General features: G+C 35.8%; 2 protein-coding genes across 5 annotated transcripts in view; both read right to left on the bottom strand.

Annotated features, from left to right (window-relative positions):
- LOC113678524 (uncharacterized) overlaps positions 1–5,983 on the bottom strand; it is a 28,693-nt gene extending 22,710 nt beyond the window's left edge. For 2 of the 4 annotated variants that reach the window (XM_089206197.1, XM_027195415.2), the window contains exons 1-5: positions 5,204–5,983; positions 3,355–3,595; positions 1,871–2,177; positions 522–802; positions 41–133 (exon numbers count right to left, since the gene is read on the bottom strand). In XM_089206197.1, coding sequence (XP_089062323.1) covers positions 41–133; positions 522–802; positions 1,871–2,177; positions 3,355–3,579 — 906 coding nt within the window. In that variant the 5' untranslated portion in view covers positions 3,580–3,595; positions 5,204–5,983. Of the gene's footprint in view, positions 1–40; positions 134–521; positions 803–1,870; positions 2,178–3,354; positions 3,596–4,440; positions 4,552–4,586; positions 4,730–5,203 lie in introns of those variants that run through there. The other 2 variants (XM_089206196.1, XM_027195416.2) reach the window with 2 other exon arrangements.
- Positions 5,984–6,040: 57 nt separating this feature from the next.
- LOC113678525 (uncharacterized) lies at positions 6,041–11,324 on the bottom strand. The gene is made up of 3 exons (XM_089206208.1): positions 11,270–11,324; positions 10,885–11,141; positions 6,041–6,551 (listed from the first exon to the last, which is right to left on the bottom strand). Exons 2-3 carry the CDS (start codon positions 11,098–11,100, stop codon positions 6,189–6,191), a joined length of 579 nt encoding a protein of 192 aa, XP_089062334.1. The 5' UTR covers positions 11,101–11,141; positions 11,270–11,324; the 3' UTR covers positions 6,041–6,188.
- Positions 11,325–12,220: the final 896 nt, after the last annotated feature.

Below are 12,220 nucleotides of genomic sequence, written 5' to 3'. Positions count from 1 at the left end.
TTTAATAACTATTATTTATCCATTACTTTTACAGACTTACCATTATGCTCTTGTAGGCACTTTGCAAGTTGACAAGTGGATTTTTGAGTTGTGCCTCAGTCTTGTGTAAAAGTGACACTTGATCCGGTAACAGCTGTATTGTAAAACACATGGGTGATAGTATCATAATACTTATCGTGGTATTAAAGGTTTCTTGCAATAGAATGAATAACACAACTTTACACTTTTTGAAGACTCAATTTTTCTCTTAAAGGCTGCTAATGAGAAGAATTTCCAGGGAGGTCACTTAATGCCCAAAATCACCATAGGTCACTAATTTGGCTGCTTATGTTTTTTCTGCTTGTTAGGTTTGGTGCCTAAGACAGAGTTTCTTTGAATTGAGAGCCCAAGTAAGACATTTACAAACAAAATCTGATATCTACCAACTGAATTTACAATTCCTCTACTTTATGCAGTAATTAGTGAATTCAGTGAGACATTTTCATGGTTTGTGCAATTTAGATTCATGTACTACCCCATACCTGCAATGTTTTCTCCATGTATGTGTCACGACCCCATCTTATGTAATCATAACCCTTCAGAGTGTTGATCTCTTTATCTGTCAGTTTTCCCTCTACCAGAAGCTTGTAGGCAGGAAATTGAGGCTCAATATTGAAGTCTCCACAAAGAATGTGTGCCACTCTATTACCGTCAGACTCCTGCAGTGATGAAACCATATCATAAAGGGCTTTGGTGACCATTGCTATTTGACAAACTTGGGAAACAGTTTCTTTCAAGTCTCCCCATCGTATATGTGTTACACCTTCAAGGTTAAAGCAAAAGAGGGGATTAATTAGGCTATCACTGGGGAAGGCAAAAGGAAAGGATGTTGTCAGTACTTGGTACAACTTGTATATTACATGTAGATGTACACCTGGCACAGATTTCAGTATAACAAAATAGTATAACATTTCCATTCAGCTAGAGTTTACAACCAAATAAAATTAATGTACATACACATGTTTCTTAACATTTTGCCGGAAAAGACTGATCCACCATAGAGAGGCTCTTCCCCAAAGATCTAATTACTGGCCAACTCAACATTGTGACAATCATCATTTTTATCATAATTTTCATCATTATTACTCCCTCTTTAAGATCAAAAGGTAGGAAATTTTTTATGCTACAAGTGAAAAGTCACATATATGTACAGTGCTTTATCTAGAAGATGTAAATTTACTATTGAATACCTCAATTCTATATTTATAGTTTAATTGTGCAAAATTGTTAAGTGAAACTTATGAGGTTAAAGAAACCTTTACCATAATGATTATTCAATCTATGTTAATGATCATTTACTCATTCTTAGCACCTTGTATTTATGTTACTGCACATCTAACAGTTTCAAGTTATCAACATGATAATTTTATTACAATTTTTAAAAGCAATACGCCCTGACAGGAAAGAAACATTAGAGATGAAGGTTAAAAAATGTATTCAACCAACAACTTTTAAACAAATGAAATTCTATTCCCACAGTCCAGTTTTTCCAATGCTCTCAAAAAGTTCTATGACTTTAGATTGAATGGAACTGAAAAGAGAAATGGGTAATTGTGAAGAACAGCTGACTGTTGGTTATCTATCGGCTGACTGTTGGTAATCTGTTGGCCAACTGTTGGTAATCTGTTGGCCGGCTGTCAGCAATCTGTCCTGAGGGGAGCTGTTCTTCACAATTACCGAGAAATGCATACATGCAACAACTATCTGTATCAGTTAAAATATCAGTCACCATTAAAAGGCTATTCTTGTTATTATTATATATTTAAATGTAATTATTCTCATATGATTTATGCTGATATCATATTTTCATGAATTCAAATAAATAACTTACACAATACTAGAAGAGAATCACTAAGTTTGTGCCTCAATGTAGCAAGTAATGCAACCTCCCAAAACAGAGGTATCTCAGTATGCTGAAAGGTGCACTCTGCCATGTCATTCAAATAAACTGTCTTTGTTTCTTGGAGGTAAAACTTGTTCTTCTTAAAAAACAGTGCCTCCCCTTCTGGGATCCCCATACACTTCTTTGCAAAAAGACCTTCATAACCCAGCTCAGATAATTCCTCTTTCAGAATCTCATTGAAGTAAGATGTATCAACCTCTTGCAAGCAGATGATATCACTGTCAAGCCATCTTAACTAAATAATAAAGAAAAAATTGTTTAGACACACGCAGGACCAGGTAGGACTGGTGAAAATTTTGACTCACTAGTACATAAATGATTAGAATTTGTTTTTCAAAACAGGCATTTAGTGCAATATATGCCTTATCTAATAAACAAAATATTGACCCTTAAACCCCCAAGATCTCATTAGTAATTCTCCTTACTGTCTGCCATACAGTTTTTGTGATGTTAGTTTGGAGAATTTGGTATTAGATCAATTTACAATCCCCTAACTGATATTTTTCTTTATTCTCATCACTTGTCTGCTTGATATTGTGATAATATTGTAAGGAGAAATTCTATTTTGGTCACGCATAGGAGTTAAAGTGTTAAATGTAAAATATGAAAAACATTAAATGCATGCATCACAATGAGGAGCAGCACACAGAAACAAACAAAACCAATAAGTACCTCAATAGATGGAAATTTATATAATTTGTAAACAAAGTGAAACTAACATAGAAATATGGTACCAAAGATGGGGTGTTAGATAAACAAAATGTAAAATGTAAAATATGAAAAACATTTAATGCATGCATCACAATGAGGAGCAGCACACAGAAACACACAAAACCAATAAGTACCTCAATAGATGGAAATTTATATAATTTGTAAACAAAGTGAAACTAACATAGAAATATGGTACCAAAGATGGGGCGTTAGATAAACAAAGTTGTAAAGAAACAAAATAACTGCACATAAATTTAAAAGAAGTTGTGTAAACTGTGTTTTATGGTTGTAAGGTGGGTTTCATCAGAAAACCTTCAAATATTTGAAAAAACCAGGATCCTGTATCATGCAGTCCCTTTTCATTCCTTTCTAATTAAGACTAGCAACCCAAGTCACCTTGCTATCACAATCTTTGAAATACATGTACATGAAGACACATTCTATACATGCACACACCTTTGAAAGACATCAAGAGCTATAACAAAGTGCTCAAAATTTTCACACTTAAAATCATGAGGTAACATGAGTAACTTTCAACTACAGCATAAAAAATTATGTTCTAGCATTTGTAGTATTATTTTGTTGGTATTCTGCGAGGTTTTACTAAGTATTTACTTCATAAGGAATTAATAGTAGTCTGCCCAAGATAACTAGCTCTCTGTGGGTCAAGAAATATTAAAAATTGAAACTGCTTTTTGTACCTCAGCCATAAGCAGTACATGACGATGTGAGGCTCTTCCATTTGTTCTGATCATGTATTCCTTTGGGCAATAGTTGTAAGAGTCTTCTTTCCCTGAACTCTGTTGTATCCAATAATCAGCAAGGATGTTGTAGGTGACAATAGAAAATTCATATTCTTTTGAGTTAGCTTCACTGACTCTCTTCAGAGCTCTTCTGGTGAAAGGAACTTCTTTTTGCTGATTCATTACAATAATGTTTTTCCTAGGGTATTGAGGAATAGAAAAATATTTGGATTATGTAACCTATGAATAAGGTTCCATTGATATATTGGTTATATGATTAGCTGTCTGATAGTTGCCCATCTCTCTGGTGCCACAATAAACATAACATTTAGGTTCTGTACCTCAGTTGGACTTACATTTAGAAATCAGAAATTGTTCGCCCAAAGAACTGCAAAAAATTATCCAATAGTCTCTGAGTTTAAGTCTAGGCAAGGTATTTGAAATATATTCCTTTGAAACCTATACATCTGAATGTATATATATACAAATATATAAATATATATATATATATATATATACACCTGTTTTTAAAAGTTTTTCAATTTGAAAATATAGATAAAATAAATATTCCTTTCCTTTTTCAATTAAAAAGGTGCTGACAGAATAAATCATAGGGATAAGTATAGCTGTATGATACACCAGCGAATATCAGAGCTAATAAAATGCAGCAGGCATTGAGAAGAGTAAGAATTGATGGGTAAAAGAAAAATAAAGCTGCAGCTTTTTTCATTCTGATTTGTTCTTTTGTCGTTTTATATACGATGTAAAATTCAGTAGTGTAAAAGAACATTGATATTCACAGTGAGCTTAAACAACAACAGATAAGGTATTACTCCTTAGATGTGGAATATACAGGCATGGTCCATCAACTGTTTCATGAAAAGAAATAGAATGTAAATTTAAGATATGTTTTTCCAATCTGCAATGTTTCTTAAACCGGGTGTACATGTATGTATATGTGTAAACACAAGCTGGTCTTGTTAACTTTCGAATTTTGAGCAGACTTAACAAATTAGTTTAATGGTAATAATATCAATATTTGACCTGAATCATTCAGAAATACAGGAGCGACCGCTTTAGAATTGTTATGCTAAGATTTTGGCGTCTTGACGGAAGTTTTCTCAGGAACTGTCATTCATCGAGCATTCAATTTACGGACAAATAAAACGATTGCGGAAACAAAAGATTACTTTAGGGACTGCGGCTTTGTTTTAGAATAACAAAGAGGTTCCACGGTAACCGCTCCTGTTTAGAAACGTGTTTCCTCCAATTTTATAGGTATGATTCTCTTGAAAATATTTTACTGACAGCTAAACTAAAGTCTCTTAGTTCATATAATTTACACTCGGCCAATCATGGATAGAGAAAAACATCTCAGAGACTCAACAGAGATGGGTATGACGGTAGAACTAATTTACATGACTTTTTCATCGAGAATCACGCTTTCGACAACCCCGATCCTTGCCTAGCCGTATGCAGGACACTAATCAAACAAGTTTGTATGTATAAAAAGGTTGAGTATCAAAACGCGGAAATCGGAAAATTTGGCGTTTGAATCCTCCTGCCGAACTCGAACGTTTTCTACATCCCTACGTCCCCGTATTTTCACTTTTGTATTTATCAACTCACCTGAATCGAAGTATTTGGCCGACACTTTCGTGACTATACAGATCCTAATGAGAGTCCTAAATGATCCCACAAAAATTTTGAGACCGGTGAGCTACCTAGCCGGCTCAACTAGCTTCATTCAAACTTATTTCGTAAAAAACCTCATTCCTTACTTTTAGATTTGTATTTATCAACTCACCTCAATCGAAATATTCGGCCGACACTTTCGTGATTATACGGATCCTGATGAGAGTGCTAAATGATCCAACAAAAGTTTTAAGGTCGGTGAGCTAAGAAGCCGGCTCAACTAGACAGTGGTATGAGACAACGTGACTCTGGCTCCACCGTGACGTGTGTCTCCAACGTTTCTACTGGTAATCATTAAAATTATGGTAGTCATTGAAATAACCATTTGATAAAAAGGTGAAAAAGCGTAGCTTTTCTCGAGATCTTTCCTCAAGGGCGCAAATGCATAATTCAAAAATCATATTAAGATCAAAATGTGAATCAACAACATTAAGAGAAGCAATTAATATTTTTAATGACTGAAAATGAACTTGAGACACACCGTGTGACGTATACGACACTAAACTGAGGAACACTAATTCGAAAGACTTCTTACTTAGTGCACCCACTTTCATGGCTTATTGTACCAGGAAAAACACGGGCGGGGGCGTTTAAAAAATACATACATTGCTCATCTAACTAGTAACTTGATAGGGTGAAAATAGTTTGCTCCAAAAATCTAGGAACATCTACGTTCATGATCAGCGGAGGTGGCCTTCTTCATATAAGGTTAACGAAAGCTTGTAACCCCTAAGAACGATAAGCATCCAATTTCTCCCAACAACATCAAACCTGAATCAAGCAATGCGGAGTGAGAATAAAGGAAATGATTGTAAACTCAAGAAGCCCTTGATTGTCGGACAAATTCTCAGGAAATTTATAGGTAACAGTATGGAGAATTTGCAATATGACGCTGGAGTTTAAGGATTAAGGTAATATTGCTCAGGATGTCGATGAGAAAGTAACGAGATACGTGAAGAAATTAAATTTATTATTTATTATTTTTAAAAAAAGTTTTTTAGTCATTACGATTGTTTACTGCAAAATTTCATCAGGAAGGTTAAAGTTTCGGCTAAAGAACATTAGTCATACGTTGGTTATTGTAAGAATTGAGTCTTTCATAAAAAACTGATCCTCTGAATGACGGATACGGGGATTGAACGCGCCGAAGCTGGAAGAAGAGGTAAATCCGCTTCCTTCTGTGATGGGCGCCCATTGACCATTATCCTTCCGTTACCTCCACTCGATTTAGTTGCAGACAGAAACCTTGGACATAAGCAGTGAGGACAGTGAGAGAGAGGCATGACTGACTGGTGCGACGACTTCCCCACAGGCGAAATAGTGGAGCTTAACGAATTTACGGAAGAGAATCCAGCGTGGCTGTCAAATGGTGATGATTTAGATCGGCGAGAAGCGCTCATTTCTGGTTCAATGTTGCTTGAGTGTTTACTCAGCTTGTAAACAAACCTTTGGCGGGGAACCTGTAATAAATATTTGAAAGATCGCTAAGTGAATTGCATTACGCATTCAACGATAAATATAAGCCCCTGGTTTCTGAAGGCTGTCTTGCATCCATTATAATATCGTTATTTAAAAGGTATTGTCAACTTGTTTATCTGGTAATGTACTCCACCTTAAATTTATAATTATATTATGATATTTGTGATAATGTCACTCTTTGAATGGCGAACAAATTGTATTGTATATTGTGTATATATCAGTCACTGCCGTAATTAAATTCTCACTCCAAGGAGCCAACAGCAGCTTTAATGAACACCTATCTACAGACCAACTACAGTCAGGCGAACAGTTGGCCAGTCAGCCATTGGGTCAGTCTATCAGTTAGTCAGTAAGCCACTCGATCAATTAACCGGCCATTCAGTCAGACAAACAACCGGCAACCAAATCAAATAAGCTCAGAAAAAACGCTTGCTGTTGTTCAGACGATATTTGCAGAGAGAACATTATTTCACTTCAATTTCAACGAGTTCTGGATTTACCATCGTCACCTCATAGATTATGATGGTCTCTTTCGTCTCGGAGTATCTCGTAATATCGCTTACAGTATTAACGTTTTGCTGTTGTTTTCTGTCTTTGTAAACAAAGTTGGTTAAGTTAAATAGCGCAAACGTCCCCTGCTTTTCGAATTTACGGATTATTTTTACCTCTTGAAAGCATCATAAAAAGTATAATCACACTATTTCACTTCTAAGATAAAAAATAAAATGGTCTTTCTATAACATTGTATAACTTGGGGTTCCATTTGATCCGGGGTGATATGACCCTTCAAGACTCAGACCCAAACTCTTTATATGCACTTTTTGGTTTCTACATTCTAAAACAAGCTTTGGTTGCCATGCATTTGTAGACAACTTCAAACTGAGGCTATACGTTATAATTTTGAGCTAGTTTGGCAGTTAAAGTTTTGGAAACTTTTGTTGATATACTTACTGTATATCAACATGTTTGGTTGTTATACTTTTAGTGGGACCTTACATTGCTGTTGACTACGTTAGTTGCCCTAGATTTGGTGCAAAATTTTGGTCTCTGTACATTTTATAGACATATTTACAGTATAACTCTACGTACTGTAAAAAGCTTTGGTTCCTTCTTAACTTATGGCTCCTGTCCTCTCTTTTTCTGAGGGTTTGATAGTTTAGTTGTAAAACTCTTGTTAAAAAATGTTGGTTCACTGTTTTCATCCGTACTTTCCGCAGATTTATTCAGTAGCTGTACTTTTTGTGAGCAAAGCTTTTTGGTGTAATTTGTAGAAGTATGTCTGGTGGCACTTTTTTATGAAGACGAGTTAATTGCTCTTCATTTTGTTAAAGGAAACCTCCAATGATAGAATGAAAGGAAAGTAGCTTTACTCGGGCCAAGTGGCCCACTCAGCCGAAGCTTATCCCGGTTTTTTTACCATGAAGCGACTAGTAGTATCACTACTCCCCCCTGGATGGGATGCTCGTCCATCGCAAAGGTAGAACAATTTGTCGTTAAAATGATAAAAACGTCTTGTACTATGAAGATGCGTGACAAAAATTTGGAAATAAGAACCGAAATGTATGAAAAGTTTAGTCAAAGAAAAGCAAAATTAGTGCTCGAATTTCTTGGGGGCGCCAACTGTTGGCTCGTATGACTTTATAAGGTTTCCACCATCATCATCACACAATAGCTCTTTTGTTCCGTAACGCTTCATATGATTCAACATGGCGACACACACAAACAATTCTAGTTTGTAAACAGCCGATATCTATCTCGATCTTTCTTACAACAAGTACTTCATTCCCATTTACGACAACAAAATTTTACTTTAAAGATTATTTTCGATGACTCGTCGTAACTCAAGGACAAGTTGTTCCACCAGTGAAGGGTTCAAGAGCGGTTGCTGTCGCTTAAGGGTTTGGTTGTTGTATTTTGGTACGTAACGTCACTTGCTGTAGATTTTGCAACTAGTGTAGTTGTGCTCTATTTCGTGAAGAAGTTTTGTTCTTGCATTTTTGGAAAGCAGTTTGTCTTTTGTATTTTTGTTTGGGCTTATGGTTACTCCTCTTTTTGTGGTCGAATTCATAAAATCTTTAGTCCCTGTAATTTATGTTGATGGGTTGGATGGAGTGTCCTATGAAGGGTGCTTTGGATACTGCAAGTACTTTGTGAACACAAGTTTAGTTGCTTTATTTCTTTTGGAGACAAGTTGGTTTGTTGTCTCGAAAGAAGAGGTTTTTCTGCTGTGATTTTTATAAGTAACGCTGCTTACTATGTTTTTTGTAAACAATGTCATGCTGTCTTGCTAGTAAGCACATTTGGTTGCTACCCTTTTTGGCAGATGAGTTTGATTGCTTTCTCTCTAAGAAGCAATTCTGATTGCTATTCATTTTATAAATATGCTTGAAAACTGCAATTTTCGCTTACTAGTGTAATTGCCGTTCTCTTACAGGCATACACTTTTTGCAAATGCGTTTTAAGTTGGGTATTGTTCTTTTCACACGCGGAAGAGTGCTTGTATCTGTGCTCTCTATGAGCAAATTTATATTCTTTTTCTGCCATTATTTTGGTGGATGACTTTGGCTGCTGTATTTTTTTAAGAGGATTTTGTTGATTGCCTTATCAGTAGAAAAGTTTGAACACTCTCCTATTTTAAACAAGTTTGGTTGCTATTTTGAACAGGTTTGTTGCACTTTTCAGGGCAGTGAATAGATTTGTTTGATATGATTTATGTTGACATGTTTGGTCGTTGCATTTTTTTGAAAATAAGTTTAGTTAGTGTGCTTTATTTGAACAAGCTTAGTTTCTGCACATTCTGTAAACAATTTAGGTTGCTTTACCTTCGTTGAACAAGTCTGGTTGCTTTACCTTCGTTGAACAAGTCTGGTTGCTTCACGTTTTTTTGTCAACTGTGGTTGTTGTTCTTGTCAAACTAGGTTGTTTGTCATACTTTATGTAAAGGCGTTTGGCTACTAAACATTTTGTGACCAAATTGGGCTGCTGTACATTTTTAGAAAGATTGATTGATTTGATTGCTTTACAATGTACCTATGAAATCAAATTTGTTACACTCCTTTTATGAAACAGTTTGGTTCCTGGCTATTTTGAAACAGTTTCTTTGCTGTACTTTCTGTAAACATACTTGACTTGCCTGTTTGTTTTGTGAACACCTATAATTGCTATACTTTTTGTAGACAAATTCTTATCTCTTTTTTTCTTTTTGGAGGCTGTAAGTAATGAGCTGAAGAGAAGCGATAACTGATCTATCAGAATCGGGAGGGATTTTGCTTTCCCTTGAAAGAAGCCGCTGTAATTTAGAAAGCCTCACATGCAATTTTTTGCTTGATTACTGCACAAGTTCACCATGGAAATATATAATTGCTGCATACGAAGATTCTGAATTGATTTGCGACAATCTATTGCTTACTAAAGTGACAAACTCCCTCAGGAGTTGGTTGCTGCGGTTCAGAGAGTATACGCAGAACTTCTGGTAGACAATTCTTTAGTAGGTCGAGTGCTTGTGTTTATTCCTCTGGTACTTAGGACAGGTTATAGAGGGCCACGTATTCGTTTTTTAAGTTGTTAACAAATTATATGTGTTTCCAGAACGAGTCGAAGGTAACGCCACGCAGCATGCTTTACAAGTCTTATGAAAGATGTCATTTTCAACCAATCACAACATTTGTTAGACTACATCACATGATTTGATTGGTCAATACATTTACAAAGCAAATAATCCTTCGTGAACAATATAATAAAGTTGAATCTGTGAAAAAGTTCGTTTTTTCCGCCTCTATTGGAGGAAAAGCAGGGTTGAATGAAATGTTTAGGTCACAGAAACTTTCATATGTTAATTAGAAAGTAGTTGTTCCCCAGTAGAGGAAGGACGCTTCTCAAATTACTTAATTTTGACTCTTCAACTTCTCTAATTAATCGCTTATGGTAACAGTGGCCTCCGGAAAAAACTCCATGTTTATCTAAGGTTTATAACCTATTTCTCCGCATTTTCCTGAGCCAAAAAGGTTGCCACACTTGTCAAAATGCCCATCAAAATATTTGAAACTTTCCCACTATTTTCGTCACGATTAAAGTCTCTGTTAAAGCTCGTTCTTACAACTATATAGTGCTCTCGTTATTTCAAAACTTTATTGTTGTTTGTTCAAATGGTACTCTGATGGCTGTACTGAAAAGAAATTGTGGGACTGTTTCATCATATTCTCATTGCTAAGAGGTTGTGCAAATCTGTTGAGCTTACAAGGCTTTATTAGTCATATCTGTTAATGAAAATTTATCTTCGTTTTGTAACAATGAACAGTTTTCTAAGTGACTTACCTTTTGTGTGATTTTCTGTTGATAAGAGAACCTCAAGGTTCGATCAATCTTCTCGCAAGTCGTACCGTCTTTTGTGTCTTTGCTTCGTTTGGACGTCCTCTTTCTCTTCACTACTTTCTCAGGATATCTCAGTTTAAAGTCCCCGTGAACTTTTCTTCGCCTTGTACAGACTACTTGGTACCTTTTGGTTCTCACATGCTGTCCCAGTTGAGTCATATTCTTTTGGCGAAGTGGTTTGGCCTCTGAATAAGGTTTCTCTGCGAGATAGATTGAGGTAATTTCAACAACAGTGAACCAGGATGATAACCCAGAAACAAGCGTCCTTTCAAACTCGTTACTTAAGTTAAGCTAATCCGATATGTAAGAAAGTTCACAGGATATTTACCACGTTGCAGCTTACTCCAAGCAGCTACACAGAATATTCCTTTCGCACAGTTCAACTGAACCTGCAAATTAAAAAGCTGTTGGGTTTTAAAGGAAGTGTAGTAATAACGTTACCGACTAGCAATTTCCTTTCAAATTCAAAAGACAAAGCACGGGAAGTTCAAAATGATATGCATTGAACTTTCTACAGGCTGTCAATATGTGTGTCATCACGTACGATCGAAATACCCTATGGGTAAACTTACTATTCAAGCGGTCACAAAGCGACTTGAATTCGCTGGCGAAGAAAATAGCGGGTCATAAAGCTCTTGCAAAATACTACTTTCCATATCTTTTTTCCTTTCTTTTTATCACATTAGAGAGTTAATTGAACAATGCAATTTGCAAGGCGTATTTGGTTTTCCTCAGGCTTAAGAACTTCTAGAAAGATCGAGACGGAATTGCGCTTTAAGAATTAAATTAAAATTACCTCTATCGTGATTTCATCAGCTCCTCTTGCAGAAACTGCTTTGAATGACTCAGTGTCTCCCCCAAACTGATAGTATTTGGACCAAATGTCGTATTTCACCACTTCCTTGGATCGCCAGTCTGTTTTGTTCAACGGAAGTTCAAAACATTCTTCGATGCAGAGTTTATTTGTTTGGATTGTAACCAGAGCCTAGCCAGATTAGAACTGAGCCAATTTGCATACGTCAAAAAAAATTTTAAAACAACTAGAAACATTTGGTTCTTTACAAACATATATTTTTTCATAACTCAGGGTTAGAATCGAATTTCGAATGGCTATAGAAGAAAAACAGAGACTAGAAGTCTCTGGATAATTTCCTTGCGTGTAAGCTCAATTCCCAGGGTCAATTAAAGTTTACATGAAGATGCAGCACAGTGAAATCGCTTCTCAATATGTGCTTCTAAAAAGTGACCGACATAGTTTGATATCACCAGTTATAGGAAC

The sequence above is a fragment of the Pocillopora damicornis genome, chromosome 5, assembly GCF_964200805.1.
Source record: "Pocillopora damicornis chromosome 5, jaPocDami1.2, whole genome shotgun sequence".
Taxonomy (NCBI): domain Eukaryota; kingdom Metazoa; phylum Cnidaria; class Anthozoa; order Scleractinia; family Pocilloporidae; genus Pocillopora; species Pocillopora damicornis.
The sequence above is the reverse complement of the archived record's forward strand: the minus strand, read 5'-3'. Positions and strand labels throughout refer to the sequence as shown.

Coding starts and splice junctions, on each gene's coding strand:
- LOC113678525 (XM_089206208.1), bottom strand. CDS start 11,100: ATGACTCAACTGGGACAGCATGTGAGAACCAAAAGGTACCAAGTAGTC. Junction 6,552..10,884: donor AACAGAAAATCACACAAAAG/GTAAGTCACTTA, acceptor TATTTATTACAG/GTTCCCCGCCAAAGGTTTGT.